General features: G+C 40.5%; 1 protein-coding gene across 1 annotated transcript in view; it reads right to left on the bottom strand.

Annotated features, from left to right (window-relative positions):
• LOC148814535 (breast cancer type 1 susceptibility protein homolog) overlaps window positions 1-17,823 on the bottom strand; it is a 53,345-nt gene that overhangs the window by 21,296 nt on the left and 14,226 nt on the right. Inside the window, exons 12-14 of the mRNA XM_088906369.1 lie at window positions 16,944-17,094; window positions 4,920-5,185; window positions 2,552-2,639 (exon numbers count right to left, since the gene is read on the bottom strand). Coding sequence (XP_088762495.1) covers window positions 2,552-2,639; window positions 4,920-5,185; window positions 16,944-17,094 — 505 coding nt within the window. The remainder of the gene's footprint in view (window positions 1-2,551; window positions 2,640-4,919; window positions 5,186-16,943; window positions 17,095-17,823) is intronic.

The raw sequence follows: 17,823 nt of genomic DNA, 5'->3' as shown, positions 1-17,823 counted from the left end.
AATAACAGAAGGTGATAACCTGATTATACATTATAACATATAAAAGGCATAAAATATAGCTTTTTTTAATTTTATAAATCTGTTACAGCACTGCTTCTGTCTGTGTCACATCTGTGACATTTGAGGGCATCCTTGCTTGAACATCTTGCTTCAGGTCCTGCCATGATACTTAGGCAGGGGTTGGTCCAGACTTGGCCAAGCCAAAATGAAAAAAGTCTTCTTTTTCAGCGATCCTGTTGTAGATCTTTGTTACAGGAACAGTGAAAGAAATTGTAGTTTTATTCATTCAAAAATAAATCTTCCCACGTTCACACTATGAACTGACAGACAAACTCTTCATCTGCCTGCAGCTGTCTGGGCTGCTCTCAGCGTCTCACTGAAGATCTGTCTCGAACTCCAGCTCCTGCGGTCGGCACCTCAGGTATCAGGCACAGCGACTCGGACCGTCAGTCTGTTCGTCCACTTTCTGGCCAGCCCCTTTTCAGTCAGAGGCATTTCCTTCCAGGCTCATTGCCCTTTTCACTTGTTCGGTCTCAGCTCCTCTTTAGTGACTATCTCTCCCACCAAGGCCTGTCAGCGGCCGACTTGCGTGCGTTCTAACAGGGAGAGCATGTTTAAACAGAGAGGAGCGCTGCTGTCAGGCACCGGGAAGGACCTGATCCCTCAGACGGTGACCAGGCTGACTGGCTGTCTCAATCTGCTCCAATGTTTAGGATTGCTGTTTTGAGAAGTTACCCACTTTTGGCTCAGCTTCAGGTGACCTCAAATTCCCCTCCAGAGTTTGCTGATGCAGCTCTGAATTCACGGTTGCGAAGAGGCCAGGTGTCATGACTCTGCCATCAGTGTGCTGGTGTACTCACAGCTATGGGCTCCTGTGTCTTATTATTTATGTTGTGCTACACTGCCATCCTCAAACAATGGAATGTCCTGAAACACTTAAACATCCACGTTTAGGTTTTTTGCTCCAAGTGGATCAAATACTCGACAGTCTTTCAGAAAAACAGAGGCAGTTGATAAAACTGATTGAGCTGTACAGGGCTGAACTGCACGTTTAGATGCTTTCAGCACTGTCACGAAGTGCTGCTTTTCCAGTTGGGTGACCACATTCATTGGCACTCCTCTCAGAAGGTCTCTCATGTCATTTGTGACAACATGTTAACAAATTAGACTCTGTGTTTGGACAAGCCTGTGTGATGTGAGGTGTACACTGCTGCAGGATGCTCTGTTGCTCATAAACTCCAGGTGACTGCAAAGAAAAACTGGTTTCACTGTGCATGAACTGTGGGACTGATAATATTCTTTAAAGATTGAGAGGCCATCCTCTGCATGGCATGTGTGTGAAACAAGGCTGCCTTGAAGCAGATGTTCAATTTCTGGAAGTGGTGGAATTTTATTTTTTCTGCAGGTGCATAAGGTACTGAGGTTGCATGCAGGACAGGCTTTAAAAACTTGTTTCACATCTACAGCCAGGTAGTTCGCTATCATTTTTTATACCACAGGTGACCAACCATGTGCAACAGATCAAGGTGCCAAGAAAACAAGGGTGTCAAACCCCATTCCAGAGTCTTTCCTCATGAACGTAAGGTGCATTGTCTGGGAAAACAGCAGTGATTCAGTGGAAGGAAGTCTTTTATTTAGTTAATGTTTCCTGTATGGCATGGCTAACAGTCTTAAGGTTCACCAGCTTCTGGAACAGAAGCACATCCGATTTCAGTTCTTACTCACACTCCAGTTCACTCAGAACTGCTGGTATGTTGAAAACCTAGGTGTCTTCTGCACAATTCTCATCCCATCGCAGGCTTTACGTTTTTCCTTTAATTCCATTATATGCGTTTCAGAAACCTTCAGTAAATGTAATTTTTGCAGCTGAGAAGCAGTTGGCACAATTCAGCAGTTTTTTAGATTACATTTAAAACACTCTTTTAAGAGCCAGCTGTCAGCAGTGTACAGGGGAATGTTTCCTGCACAGAAAGTTTCAGTAAGTTTTTAAATGTCTGTTCTCAAGTTATTCATCAATTTTGGTCTAAAACATCTCTGACACTGTTTTCTGCAGTTTTCATTCACTCCGCTTGCAGATTAAAGCACCCCTGATTCATACTTATGGGACTATGCTTCTAGGCGTTTGTCACAGCTTGCTTTACATGTGTCATCAACTGGTGCATGAAGAGAACAGCAGAAAACCTCTCCTTTCATGGAAGGTATCTGGGGAATGTTGTGCAGATCATGCTTGTGTGCAGATATTTGCTGTTTTACCCATTTAGCAGGTGTCAATGTCAGACTGCCATTAGCTCAACAACAACAGTAAGTCTGCTGGGCTAGTTCAAAATACGTAGGCATAACTGCTGGATTGCAAAACACGCTTCTCTTGAAAGCCATGGGGATGAAACTGAAACTCATGGACACGAGCAAAAATCATGGTTTTCACAAACTCTGTGACCTCCAAGCCAATATCCCAGCCTTCACCGTTATTAATATTCAGCAAATCTAATTTTGGGTATCTCTCATGTTCTCAACAACCAAAAATCTATGCACACTACACACTAGGACTTACCAGTTTTCATGATGACGTGTGTGGTCCCAGGGGTCACCTGTGCTGCGAGGGTTCCATCCATTTTCTTTGCAAATTTCTGCACCATGATCTGCAGTGTGCACAGAAATAACACTCATGTACATATACACTGATGTTTTTTCCGCTTAACACATTTCTATGGTAGAAAACCCCCAGCCTGCTGTAACTCCTAGCTGCACAGGCCTTTGCGTGCAGAGCGGATCCCTGTCCGCTGAGCTGGGAACAGCAGGGGGATAACGACATTAGTGATAAAGTCTCATCATCGACACATCAAAGCTAACGATGACAAACTACTTCACAGCATGCAGGAATATAGATATAAAATGTATAGAGCTGGCTTTTTAAAGAAGTGACAGTGACTAACTGTATAGATAAATACTGCGTGTTATTTGAGACAGAAGAGCGTCATACAGGGTCAGTGATGTTGATACAACTGTGACTCCTCAGACCCACATATAGTCCTGCTCATCAGTTGCACTAAGAGGTTGGTTTTAATAAAAAAACAGGACATATCCTGAGTACATTTTACATTTATAAAACGGGGTGGAACCTTTAGTAAATGAAAGAACAAAAGAGGTTTACAGTAAAACATACATAAATGTACATTTTTACACTTTACCATTTCACTGATTTATAACAGTAACCATTACAGTAATAGTGCTGTAACAACAATCTGTTCAGCTGGCATTAAAGTTTAATTTTAATAAAGACCTACTAGATACTTTTTACTTGATTTCCTCAACATGTTTATTTAAAGACTCAAGTTTCCCACTGTATTTTTGTGCAAACTGATTAAACAGTTAGAACCATCACAAGCCTCAAAACTGCAAAAGCTGCATTTGCAATGAAAAAGTAGATTATTTGAATTAAATGCTGTTCTTCATTTTTGTAAGCTCAGATACCTGCACATCAGCTCTGGTCACAACCTTTGGAAAATAAAGTTAAATAGTAGCATCAATTCATTTTGAACACCTAGGTCAAAGCAAAGAAGATTCTACTTTTATGTTTAATTAAAACCTGGCTTTTAATTTGGAAAAATTACACTAATTTACTAACCAGGTTCCTCTCCTTGGTTGCCTTGTTTAAACACTACACGTGTCAGGTTGAGGAAGTGGGTAGGGAAATCTACATTGACTTAACTCTGCAGTCGACATTGACTGAAACCTTTACCTGTGTCAGGTTTTATATCATTTGAACGCAGAGCATTGCTTCTAACCTGCCTCTAGCAATTGTGCTCGTATAAAGGCCACCGAAGCAGAATTCTGTGTTATTAAGAGTTTTTGGCTCTGTAGTCATATTTGGTGCATGATTTTATGAGGATTATAATTTTAGGTGAATTTAATACTAATCTGGACTCTCAGTACTGTTCTCTGGCAGAAGTTGAAGTTGAACTTGAACTTTATTGCCATATGTAACCGGTACATGTACTGGTACAAAGGAATTCTTACTAACAGAAAGTCTTTTGTTTTGTTAAAACAAGTGTAAAAACACAAAGTGCAGACAGTCCATCAAGACAATATACAAACAAACAGTAGACAAGTTTGTTCCTCGATTCCGATTTGTGTTACAGCTAAACTGTAGGTGACTATGGAAGTGTCTCTAAGAATCTAGATACAATGGTTCATTTAAGACTTGCAACTTACACGCTCTCAATTTATGCGGTTGGCTCTGGAAAATAAACAATATTGAAAAAAGCTTTATTCTCTGAAAAAATTTGTCAAGAACACCTATGAGAGCTAGTTTGTGAGCCTATACAGTCGTCTTATTTACTGTTTTGATACTGATATATTACATCTTATCAAAGGTCATCAGAGGTCAGAAGGCTTTTTTTTTAAAAATGTTAATAGGGTAATATTTTAGTATCTGCAATATGGCAGCTCATTCCAGGACCTCTGTGGGAATCCATCTCCGTAGACTTAATCACCGGCCGTCCCCAGTCTTGAAACCATTCTGTGATTCTCGATGTTGTTCTCTAAAGCCCCACACTTCATTCCCAGATTTCCCTCAGGCCCTCGAACGGTAGACACATTCACCAAAGAAGTGTCCTGACTTCACGGGTTCACGTCCAACATCTTCTCTGACCGTGAACCCCAGTGTTTCCAAATTCCATGAAATCAATCAATACTAAACAAGCATTGAGTTTAAAAGTAATTGTTTTTCCTTGGGATTTCAATTCTCTGGTGGAAGTGCACTCATAGAGCACCCCCATATTCACGTGCAACTTTATATGAAATTAGTTCTTACAAGATTTTGATTTATAGACATCTTGCAGGAACAGAGCTCCTGTGTAAACTGAGCACTGCCTTACTGATTCACAGCGTGAAGGAAGAGCTCAGGGCAGGAGACTCACCAGCTCACTCCTGTCCAGCCCGGAGCCCACAAGCACCATCCTGCCCCTGGCGGTGCCCATGTCCGCAGAGACCCCGTGGGCAGCCCGCCGGCCATGTGCCTCACCAGCCCCGGGACTGGTCCTGCTTGACAAGACTCCCGCGGCAGGGAGCGGCAGTGATCCAGGTCCTTCCCCGGGGTTCGGAATTGGGCCCGAGGCATCACAAGCTCCACTGCTTCCAGACTGCTTGGTGGTCCCGATTCCCAATTTCGCCACACTCAACAGCCCTTCAAAGCAGGAAGAAAGAATAAAAACTGAGAAACCAGAACAGCTCAGGACTCAGGAAAGCTTTCCGCCATAAAGGGATGTTATTCCTATTGTGACAAACATCCTAACTTGAGCAGACCACATGAGTAAAAACTGGAGCCCTTAGGTCCTTTATAGAGTATATCTCCTTTCAGACCTGTGAAGAATTAACCTCACAGAGCCTGGCACTGGAAAACTACATCACTTTAAACTTTTGTGAGGATTCTCGGAAACAGGAACAGAAACATGTCTTCAAATGAACTGAAGTCTGAGCTCGTTTAGATTTTTCCAGCAGCTATGGAAGGAAAGTCTTATCTCCACTGCTGCAGCAAATCTCTCAAATTATTCTGTGCTCAATTATCTTTGAACAGTTTGAGAAGATGTCAAAGACCCCATAGAAAAATGTGCCAACATTAAGAGGCTGCTATTAAAAAGTCTGTATGTTTTACTTTGTCAGCAATAGTTGCTTTCACTTGAACGGTACTGGAAAATATATTCTTATGAGAAGAAAGTACAAATTTGTTAATAACACTGGGCAACTAATGAACATTTTGTTAGTGCTATTAATTTCTCACAGATTCCTCACTAAAATATGTGCTTCCCTGGTTTAATGTTTGTGTTCTCATTGGCATGTTAACAGACAACCACTGTGCATACATTAAAAGGAAAAGCAAATATAGAATATAATGCTTTATAAATATAGTACTTTAATCCAAATGTAATCCCTGTACTGCATAAGTTATAATGACAGATCAAAGAAGCAAGAAATCTTGACAGGACATGCAAATCAACAAAATTTGAGCTATTTGGATACACACAATATGAGAATTAATGTAAAAAAAATTTTATTAGTGAGTACTCATAGTGCAGTTAAAAAAGGTTACAAAATGACAGGAGGCCATTATAACTAAGAATTAAAATAGCACAGTGCGAACTATTATTTCCTATTCCATTTACTTTAACTAGTTATCTTCTCATAACAAAAAATTTTGATCCCAATATAACCCTTTGGAAATCTATTTACATCCATTTCCATTCAACGACCCTGGGTTCGTCCTTTGAATGGGGCGAAGTGTAGTCAGCACACACAGCTGTGTAAGTGGGGATCTGCATTGCTGGGGTCAAATGACTCGTTTAACGGTACTGGGAATTTCTATAACCAAAAGAGTGATGATTTTTCAAATCTGGGGCAACAGCTAAATAATCTTCTTTTAGGCTTCATGGATTCTGAGCTTGCACACTTAATAAGGATACAGTTATCACATCATGAAATCTTTATTTCTGTTTTTGTATGTTATCTGTACTGTATGTCTAATATATTAATGTATAATTATAAACATGCTTACTGGAAATATATTTAAACTCACTCCCTTAAAATATCAGTACTCAAATACAGAAATGATTATATAAACTTTTTTAAAAATACACTGTAATGTGATAATGTAATAATAATGTATACACTTCTAAGCTTAGCAAGCTTTTATAAATACTTTACAGTCAAGTTTAAAACCATTAGTAAGCAACAAGGAGGAAAAGGTATTGTATTAGGTATCAGGTATTGAAGTACTAAAACAGAAAATTAAAAATGCTTTTAAATTATCTAAAATGACTTTTTTGGGATGAAGTTTTAATGCTCTGGTGAAGACAATTCTTGCATTTGTTTTTAGAAATTATAAACAGAGCATGCAACCAGCTTATTTCAATTGCCTCTATGTAATTATCTAAAAATAATTTTAAAAATCACGTTTACTGAAAAGCGTGGCACAATGGTTAACATTGCTACCTCGCAGTCTAGGGTCTTGAGCTGAATGCCAGGCTGTCTGTGAGGAGTTTGTATGTTCTCCCCATGTTCATGAGGATTCCTTCCACAGTCCAAAGACACACTAGCAGGTTAATTGGCTTCTGTGAAAATTGGCCCTGGTGTGAGTGTATGTACTGTATGTGTGTCCTGTGATGGACTAGCATCACATCCAGAGTGTATCCTGCCTTGCACTCGCTGCTTGCCAGAAGACTTAGGATTCCCCGCAACTTGAATTGAATAAAGTTCCTTGAACTGAATAAAGTGGTAAGAAAACTGATGGATATTAGCAAAAATCATTAAAGATGATATTATTTGACCCAGACACCTTCCAACAGTGTATTACTTCCTTCATCCAAAAATGTATGTGCAAAAGAAAGGCTTCACTAATAGAGAGCGGGAGCCATCGTGCAGCTTGTGTTGATCAGTCTTGAAATCATCAGGCTCTGCCAGCGCTCGACGGCGTGCTCTCCTTTCGCTCCGGGGGCGTGCGCATCAGGGAATTGTGTGTTTTCACACAGGATCAGCAGAAGGCACTGCGGACTCTTGCCAGTGCTGAATAAATAAACTGTCAGCTCCCATTACAGGTAATAGGAGATGAGAGCCTGTGTGATAATGACTCTCATTGCCTCTGCAAAGACAAAGGAATACTGAGCTTTGCTGCTCATTCTCAGATCAGAGGACCTCCAGGGAATCTGTTACTGGCACAGCCTGATTACTCACACCTTTAAGCCCCCTACCCTCTTTAATATTTTAAGAGAAGCTAGACGTACTCTTGTCTCTCAGTCAAAACGACAAATTTAGGAATAATAAAAAGTAGTTAGAATACAACTACTGCGCTTCAATACAATGCAGCTTTCAATGCAGACTGCAATTTACAAGCAATCTGAAAAAATTCCAGATGAAAACAACTAGCAAAATCACATTACAAAGGGAAGAACAATCAATCAGATTTACTAGCACACTGAGAATCACAGCCCTTGACACAGGCCATTGCATGAGCAACTGTTTGAAGCTAGTATAGCATTTCTGAATTTTAAAGGAAATTTCAAATTTGTTTAGAATAGGCATTTGTTAAACATGCAAGATCTTAAACATGTTCATCATTCCAGGTTTCATATGGCCTACATCAGCCTTTTCAAACATACTTAAATCTAGGTTTTGGCCAAACCTTTACAATCACTTCTAATCCATGGACAGACTGATTGGTCTAGGCCAGTTAAAGAAGAAGACTAATTGGTCTTCCATCATCTTCATTCACAAAAGGGTGAATATTACCCTGTAATGATGCACCAGAACAGACGTTCTTCACAGAGATGATCATTTCTTCAACAACACAGCAGTAGAGCCACAGTCAAAGATATGCTGGTCCCACACAAATTGAAAATTGCACACTCCAAATAAACTACTCTTTTTTACAAAACCTTTAATTGGAAAAATACCAGCTCTATCAAAGTGATAGCCTCTTGCATGCTTTGAGCTTTTTCAACCTAAACTCTCAACAAAAGCTTTAATAGGAAACTGATGCAACTACCTTTTCAAGGGGTTTAATCAAGTTCCGTTTCACACTTTTATTGAGCTGCACATGGCATGGCAGTGCAGAATTAAATTGAATTAAGATAAGCCATCAGCTCAGTAGTCTGAGAAATTACTTTGGCTTCCTGATGAAGAGATACACTGCTACACTTATTTTAACACCGCAGCCCAAATAATTTCTTTTAACAACCTTCAAAACGTAGTGTCAGCGTGCTGGCACTGCGCTCATGTAGCGAGTCTCTCTGGCAGTTGGGTTTGCTGCTTTTCATCAGTCAGCACAGAAGTCATTTGACAAGTGATGTGGGGATAAGAATCTAAACCCCTTTAATGTAAAACCAACAGGCATAGCAAAGCCTGAAAAAGGGTTACCTCTGAACTAATGTGAGACAGGTTGTGTTTCTGTGCTTTGCCGAGCCATAACTGTCTGAAGGGAACTCTATAATTAATCAGCCATTTGCGAACAACCTATCAACAGCTGGATTACTGCTAAAGGGAAGCTTCCTCATCTTGGTAAGCTTTTGTATTCATAATGAACCTTTTACTTACATGATCAGAAACAGTGACAAGACCCTTCTGTCGCTACAAAGCAAGGTTGTTAAATACTTATCAGCACCAAACTGAAGCAATCCATTAGGCTCACATAGTGAATGCTTGTCAAGTTTTAAATACTACCATCAAGCCACCTTGAACTCCTCTGATTAAGACTAAAGAGATTCTTTTTCTTTATCTCTTTGCCTGTCTTGCCCACTAAAATCATTGAAACTGCACGCAGTCTCTAAAATCAACTTTACCAATGCAGTGCATAGTTTTAACATTTCTTTCCTCATTCTAAATTCTACACTTTTTAAAACTGCAAAACCTCTTCATTAACTGCTTCCTCACCGAGTGTAGATAAGGACCATACTGGCCCGGGATCAGCGCCAGAGTCCTACAGCATGTAGGCTAGAAGCACAGCAGGATAATGCTGTATTCTCAACTGTTCCAGATAGACGATTAAGGGTTTAGTCCAATTTAATTAAGTGCTGGTTATGTGAAGTAACGGTAATTCATCTTTTTAAATATATATTTTAATGGATTCCTTAGGTTTCCTTAACCAGTGAGTGCTGGCAGATTGTCTTTCCCACAGATGCCAGGAGGGCTGAGTTGAACAGAGATGCTGCTCTCCGAGAGGCTAGTGCACGTGTGTCACAGGTGGATGACCAAATGCTGGCTGTCTGGTCAGGTGTGTCCACTGCAGGAAAGGCTCTGCTGCAGCAGGACAGTCAACTGTCACAGTGCAGGAAGGACAGCAGTTTTAGCAACAGGAAGGTTAATTCCTGGCCTTCATGGAATGTCTCACACAGTCAGATTAAAAACGGTGAATCTCTTTAGTCTTGAAAAGATGGGGCTTAATAAAGTATTTAAGATACTGAGAAGTAGTGATAATACTGACGCAGAGTTGAGAATATGTTTTTATGGCAGTGGGGTTACAGACTAGAGGGTCATGGGTTCAAATCCCAGCTGCCATGCTGCTGTACCCCTGAGCAAGGTACTTTCCTCTATTTGCACCAGTAAATGCACTGGTGTAAAAAAAGGTCTACAAATCATCATGGTATGATTTCAATTTGAGATCTTGTTCTCAATTTACTGGTGAAACAAAGGATTAAAACAAATGTCCAAGCAATGACTGGCTATGCAAAATTAGTTCCAATAAAAGGAAAATATTTGTTGATGAATACCAACCTAAAATATACGTATTCCTTAAAGGCAGGGGAGCTTTGTAAAGATAAATGTCAAAATTCTGCTTTAAGATTCATAAATCACACAATCTTTGTGCTTGGCATGATTCATCAGTGTTTAATGCGATACACCACTCTGCCAATGCAGAGCCATTTATAATCTTCTATTCACAAACCTTTCAGTGATGCAGTTCCCAAGCAGATTTAATAACAGATGAGATATGGCGACAATCACTGGGATTTCAGAGGAAAATCAAACAGCTAGAGCTAATTCTATCTAAACATCAAGAAACAGCAGGAACTGCTGAGTCAGGCTATGCTGCCAGATGCCAAATGGGCAGTTTATTAAAGAAGGTGAACAACAAAACAGTAGTTTTGTTCAAAAAATGATACAGAAGTGCAAAAGACTGCAGGTCTAAGTCTTATTCTGAGTGTGCATTTCCATCTGTACCTACTCCAAATTTTGTCTGCCCCAAATATTAGAAAACTGGAAAGAGGAGGTGAATTACCGGAGATGTACATAATAATTTTGCCAAGCTACAGTATTTAGTGTGGCATTAAGCATTGACAGACTTAACTGTAAAGTCTGAGTTTCAGACATTTAGTTGACATTATCAAATCAGACCCTTGTTCCCAGACTGCAAAACTGAAATATTTTTATCTGTAAAATAAACTTTTCTAATAGAAGTCATTTTGATGTATCAATGATAACTAGAGGAATAGTTAAAAAGAAGGATCTCAAGACTCACATAGCAAAACTGTTAAAGCTCCATTTGTCTCCTGTCCTTTTCTGTTATTTCTTAACATTCTGTTAGCCCTAGAGATCAAAATGGGGTGGAATCATTACTCGATTAAAAATAAATTCACAGAATTCAATTCTGCTGAGCTAGCTAAAATAGCCAAGCTGAGTATGCAGTTAATGGAGAAGCAGGCAACACAAGTTAAACCTGAGACAGGGGTAGTGAACTTAGGGTTGGCAGCAGTGGACATATATAAGACTCAGTTATTCAGCAATTGATCTTTGGGTAATCAGGCTCATAAAAGAGGTGTGACTATTGTCAGCCCATCTCACAACGTAAGTGTTGGCAATCTGTAGTTAAAAGTCAAAATGAAAATCAAATAACTTTTCTGTTAAAGAAAATCAGTCTGGTTTAAAATCAAAAGCAAACAAACCTCAATCAGAAACATAACACAAGAATGATAGCAATAGCAAAACCAACAAATTGGAATATATCGAAGGAGAATTAAACCACAGGTATAATTATCAATCAACTAAGAAAAACAAGTTTCCCTGCTCATATGAAAGACACTGAATGGTCAAATCATGCATTACTTACATATTTTCTTGGAAAAATTTAATCCAGATCTGAAAGGGTAAACTAGATCGAATGACTCAGGCCATCTTACTCTGACAAAGACAAGAGTATCTAGACTTCATGTGAGTATCAATGTCAGAGAAACTCATTGCCCAAATCCATTCCTGTGCTACTTTTGGCACTTTTCATTAATTTGGTTGTAATCCTGGTTTTGCTAAATCAATTTCCTTTCCTTTCTTTCTTTTTTTGCTCCCATGTACAGTATTAGATGTGCTAATGTACAACAGCTTTGTATATTAGCTAGTGCTTTGAAGGTTGATCACAAACAAAACTGTATTATGCTTGTGTAAACGTTGGGCCGTTTTTATTGCCACTCGCCACTTGTTGACATCACCTTTCTGCAAAAAGTCGTAATCCCTTCTCCCTCTGCCCTGGATGGGGCAACAGGGGGGCAATGTCTGAAGCGCAGGCTGAGGCTGAGGTCCTGAGCCCCAGCAGCGTCACAGGCAGACCTGCATTCCCCAGGGGACACGTGGTCCCTGCTGTACGTCAGAAGTGAAAACTAGAAAGCCACAGTGTATAGCCAAATAGCGTATAAAGGGGAAATGTGTGAAGGCCTGCAGGCTTGTAGTGACACCAGCGAGAGATGCGCTCTGCCTCCTGTTGGTGCAGTGGAGATTGCTACACACCATGCAAGGCTCCGGAGGAGGATATGTTACCAGAGAGGTGAGCCTCTCAGTAATTGGGGAACCTAAATTTACAGAAAAAAGGCATAATGAAAGGGCTTGAGGGAAAAAAAACTCGCAGACATGCTGGTTTAAGAAATTGAAAGAATAGCTGAAATGTAGCATAATATCTGATCTCATTTTTTCATAAATGGGGAAAAAGAAATCCTACAGGCAAGATTCCTCTGCCATGAAAAATGAAGTAATTGTATTTAAATGTCTCTGGAAAATGTGGGGTTGGTGAAGTTAAAGATGCGTGAATTGATGGAGGGGAACTAATGATGAAATGGATGGTAGAACACTGACATTTTATCACGCCGGCGGCTGAAGTAGAGATGATACAGCTGGTTTTATTTCATGTTTCTCAAGCTATGCAAAAACATATTTAAAGAGGAAAGTGCAAGTGACAGTACATATTTCAAATAAATTTGTACACAATTCTACTGACACACAAAACAGATCTCCTGTTCGAATCAGAGGCATCCACGTATTATTTTGTATGTACGTTTGAGATTTGAAGTGATACTGTGATAACCTTGCGATTAATCTCATATACTGTATAATCCACAATACTTATTTCGACACTGAGAACACACACTATCAGATTCATCATATATGATCCCTATTTTTAAGATAAAGTAATACCATAATTCTGCCTTAAACTTTTTGTATTGTGGGTCTTGTTCTTTCCCTTAAGTTCTTTCCCTGTTTCCCTTATTTTATTTATATATAACAAAAAATATTGTCTGAATAATGAATCCCTCCATCTAGCTGTAGTATTTACAATTATCATCACATTTTTATCCTTGGAATTTCCAGTGGCTCCTGGCTAAGATGCACAATAAAGATACTTTCATGCTCAATGCCACCTTTCTTAAAAAAAAAAAATCACTTTAGGGCATTTTCTCCAGCTTGACCTCACTAAGCAAGTCTCAGAGAACAGTGAAATGCAGGTAATGACACTCCATTCATGAAGGCCAAAGATGGCCAGGAAGTAAGTTTTCACCTTGCACGCCACAACTGTAGATGCTGGGATTAGTCCTCGGGGGAAATGTCTCGGCTTTCTGGACGCTCAGCTCTACGTGTCCAGGGACTTTCTTGCGGCTTGCTTCGAGGATGTTTTTGCCAAAGTGTGTTAACCAAAGTGAAAACCGTCCGCCCCTCTCAGTGAAACATCCAGTCTCACATCTAGCAGCTGGAGGAAAGGACCATAGGTAACCTATCCCTCATGGACAAAGAAAATGAGAAGATGCCTAGCATCTAGGCCACACAGAACCATGACTGTATTATGTAATCAAAGAATGAAAGCAACTACTTAACTAGCTGGTCAAACTGAAGGACAGAAACCACCAATCTAACCTGTTGCCTGCTGGATTGCTCAGAGGAACATGATCCTATGAACTCTTTATGCAAATTTCAGCCAAAACAGCTAACCTCACTGATCACCATGAGGCAAAGAATGCATTAAGAGGGCACAAAGGTCTTGTGATGGCCTTTGACTTTCACTATACTGATTAATGGCTCATCCTTCATGTAGCCAGAAAAGTGTATATATAACTTGGTGTGACAGAGTTTCATAGCTATTTTTTTAGATTTTACTACTCTCAACGTACAGTGCAGTAAAGTGTTTCAGAGCGATGCCAGTTACAGCAAGCAACAGACCTTTGCCAACTGGTGCTATGGAGATCAATGTGTTGGGAGAGATGAAAGCAATCCAGTAATGAAAGAAATCCAACTGAAACGGGAAAGTGATGAGTCAACCTGAAGATTAAGATCATCCCCAAAACTGAAATCGTAATACCGTAATATTAAAAATCTAAGAGGAAGGAAAACTAACCAAAAATATGAATCTGTTGAGGTGAGCGATATTACAATGCTACTGCTAGTGGCTGAGAACAGATCAAATACACAGACTTTCAAATAGCTAGAAAGCAGTGATGGGAAGTGGTTTTCAAGCATCACAAATGGGATATTCACCCTCCAAATCAGCACTCTCAAATATGTGCGACTTCCAGAACCCCACTCCCAGCGGACAGGAAGCAATTTATTGAGTTATCTTTTTGCAGATGCTGTTGTAAAATTAGCAACAACATAAATAATTGTTCTGAAATAATTTTGTTAAGTCAGAGAGCCATATTGGTCATGGGCAGCTGTTAAAAAGGGCCAACTGGATTAATTTCGAAGCAGTGTGCCAGTGAAGATTTTGGAAGACTAAATAATAATGTCTGCCCTGGTATACCTCTACAATATGGCATGAAGCCGTCCAGATGCTATTGACATTATTGTTTGCACCGGTATTTAATGCAATGATCTGGCCAGAGCATCCATGTTTCTTTTTAAAATACTGTACTTAAGGCAAAAGCTGGGCAATACAGACAAAATTTCAAAATTATTGAGAAGGATATTTAAGCAACTCTTGGATGCAGCACCTTACAGACATTACTGCACCCAAACTAATAACCTACATGGGAGAGAATAAATAGTTAGATTATGACAAGCAAAGACAGCAACATCTCCTTGAAGCCAACAGGTAGAATTGGAGATTCTTAGTGCCAACAAAAGCAGATTCCTTGCATTAATAACAATTTTTTAAAAAATAACTCAAACAACAGCAAAACATCACTGACTCATCTGAAAAATCTCCAGATTATTATGGCAGCTGTAAAGCAGATTCAAGATAATATACAGCATGGGCCCAGTCAACACAGAGCTAATCACAAGTACAGTAGTTAAGGGGCTGAGATACACCAATTAATAATACCTTCACGTAGTTCTCAGAATCCCCGAACAATGTGATCTAAAGGGCAATTATAAATGATTTACAAATGTAAACATGTTATTTCTTAGTAAAAAGACCAAATGCAACATAGTATGTGATTCCTTAGAACACAGCCAAGGAACGATTAACAATTGGGAAAGGACTATTCCTCTCGCTCTAAATATTGATCATGTCAGATAATCCATATTAGACTTGCTTACAGAATGCATGCAGCACTACGCTGGTGGTTCCAGATGAACACTGCTCAGAAACCTCTTCAACAAAGATGTGCTCACAATGGACTCACTATCTACTTACACTTTTTGAGTGCCCTGGGAAAGCTTTTGTTGTATGTGACTGTTCGGTGAGCCCTACACTATTCCTGCTAGGTGACAAATATCAAGATGCCATCCGTCTTCATAAGTAATTTTGATAGTGACCAGAAACTGCAGCCAGAAAACAATTTGATACCCTTGAAACACACTTGGTTGTATTCACTTGTCCCAGTGGCTCTTGTGGAAAAAAGAATCCACTGTGCTGATGCAAGACCTGTGGCTACATAGTCAAAACTTTTGACTGTGACGTAATGCCATAAATCAGTATAACTGGGACTGCATGGGTCAGCACAGCAGCACGCAACCAGGCAAAAACATAGCCTCCTTGGCACACCCAAAGGGTGTTATTATCCAAATCCAGGTTCAATGGACATATATTTGAAAGCAGTGGCATATTTTAAAAAGCCCTACCCATTCCTGCACACCCTCAAAAGTAAGGCCTGTAGACAACCACTCAAAATGCTCCGACGTTTTTCAACACCCAGCCCACTTCAACAGCACCTCCTTCAAATTCCTCCACCCCAGTCAATCAGAGAGGCTGCAACAATGCCAAGAGCTCTCGTGCCTTTAGTCACACTATCTGTGCGCAACTTGTAATATGTCTTCCTTCCATGTGGATCAACTGCAGAGACACATTAGGCAGGATCCTGCTAGAAAGATGCTGCAATTGAAGAGAAGCCATTTATCACTGTATAGTACTTGCTCAGCAACCTTGCCAAGGTGCTAAAGGCACCAGCACAAAGCAGCCGATGGAGTCTTTTCCTGTGTCAAACCGTTTGCATGAATAACAGTGTTTGAAGGGGACTTCATAAGTTGTGTGGAAGTGCTATTAGAAATAATAAACATGAAAGTGAGGATATTAAGATGAATTAATTTATTACTTCACGTCAAAATGCAAATATGTGCTTTCTGTCAAGTTTTATTAATAAAGCCTGAGATACTGGTGCAGCAGGTCATTGTGGGAAATAGCTGCTAGAAAAACACAAGGAGATCAAGGAGAGCTCGACTGGCTTAAAAGGTGGCCAGACGTTTAGCGTGTGAGTCACACTCATGGGAGATTCCCACACTGACGGGCTCGGTTGATAATGGGGAACATGCCTTTCAGCGGTGAGAAGCGAGCTAGAAGTCTCGCAAAGGTCAGTTGCTGCAGTGGAAGGCAGACTAGTCACGACACAACACATCGGGTATGTCAACAGTCAAACATACAGACCTAGTGAGGTTTTTAAAGGTGGTATCCTAGAACTTAAGCAGCTATAGTAGATCCATGAAATGGCATTATTTGGATTTAGCCCAGCTAATTAACTCTGCTAAGAGAACTTCCCGTTACAAAAAAACTAAAGCATTAGCTACATTCAGCAAGGCTGTAGCCCAGAATTACAATAGCAGCTTTGCTATCAGTGCTGTCCCCAAAGCATGTGTTACATGACTATTTTGTGTGTAATCCAGGCCCCACTGCACGGTAAGAGTAAAGGCCGTCTGCGGGACTGGCTGGGCCGCTGGGCCGCTGCGTCTTGCTGAATGACACTGCATGAGCCGCGACAGCGCCAGCCTACCTGGCTCTCCTTCAGCACCCTGCCCCAGCTGACAGGCCAGCCTCCTGGAAGATGAGCCGGCCTCTGGACTCCCCTGACCCTTCAGCGCTGCCTCCAGCACAGCCATCTCCTCTTCTATCCTCCTCAGGTCCTTCTGTATGGTGTCTTTTTGCTGAGAACGACACACATAAGGCATCACTGTTTGCGGCTTGTCCGGCTCTCTGGGCGACTTGCTCCTCCTACGACTTCTCACACATGTTGCACTTCCCGCACTGCTGAGATCCCCTACCCATGTTAATCAATACAGCCACTGCAACATGGGCTTTGCCAAGTCATCCTTTCGTTTAGCCCATTGATGGATTTATGAGATAGAGAAAACTGGCTACGTCAGCAGGTCACAGCCTGGGGTGGGGGCCGGCTGACTGGTCATGCAGGTGGAAGGGATTTCCCTTTACCTGTAAAACACTTTTCCAGAAAAGAGCTATACAAGTGTAAGAAATAGTTATAATAAACAACTATTATTTGCTTTTTGGTTTGAACCAAGAGTCCTTCTCAGGACTAAATACTGGGTCTCCCCAGTAAACCCTGCTCCCCCTTGCTTTCTCTGACCAAAGGCCACGGTCTGCATACAGCCCCACTCGAGGAAGAACAGAAACACTGCTGTCCGATCACTAAGAAGGTGATACTTAGCATTTTAGATTTCATGAAAGAGCTACAAGGCATGGGTTTTTTCCCCCAAAATCAATTATAGTATACCAGTAGTCAAAGTGCATAGACAGTGGTCAATCTAATTCCAAAAGTGGAAGAAAAACCACTGAGACAACATGTTTATCATCATTAAAAGCTGAAATCACATGTGTGAGTTAAATGACCACATTTCACACCTCTATCCAGCAATTAA

This window comes from Atractosteus spatula, chromosome 26 (assembly GCF_055471065.1).
Source record: "Atractosteus spatula isolate fAtrSpa1 chromosome 26, fAtrSpa1.hap1, whole genome shotgun sequence".
In the NCBI taxonomy this organism is placed as follows: Eukaryota; Metazoa; Chordata; class Actinopteri; order Semionotiformes; family Lepisosteidae; genus Atractosteus; species Atractosteus spatula.
The sequence above is the reverse complement of the archived record's forward strand: the minus strand, read 5'-3'. Positions and strand labels throughout refer to the sequence as shown.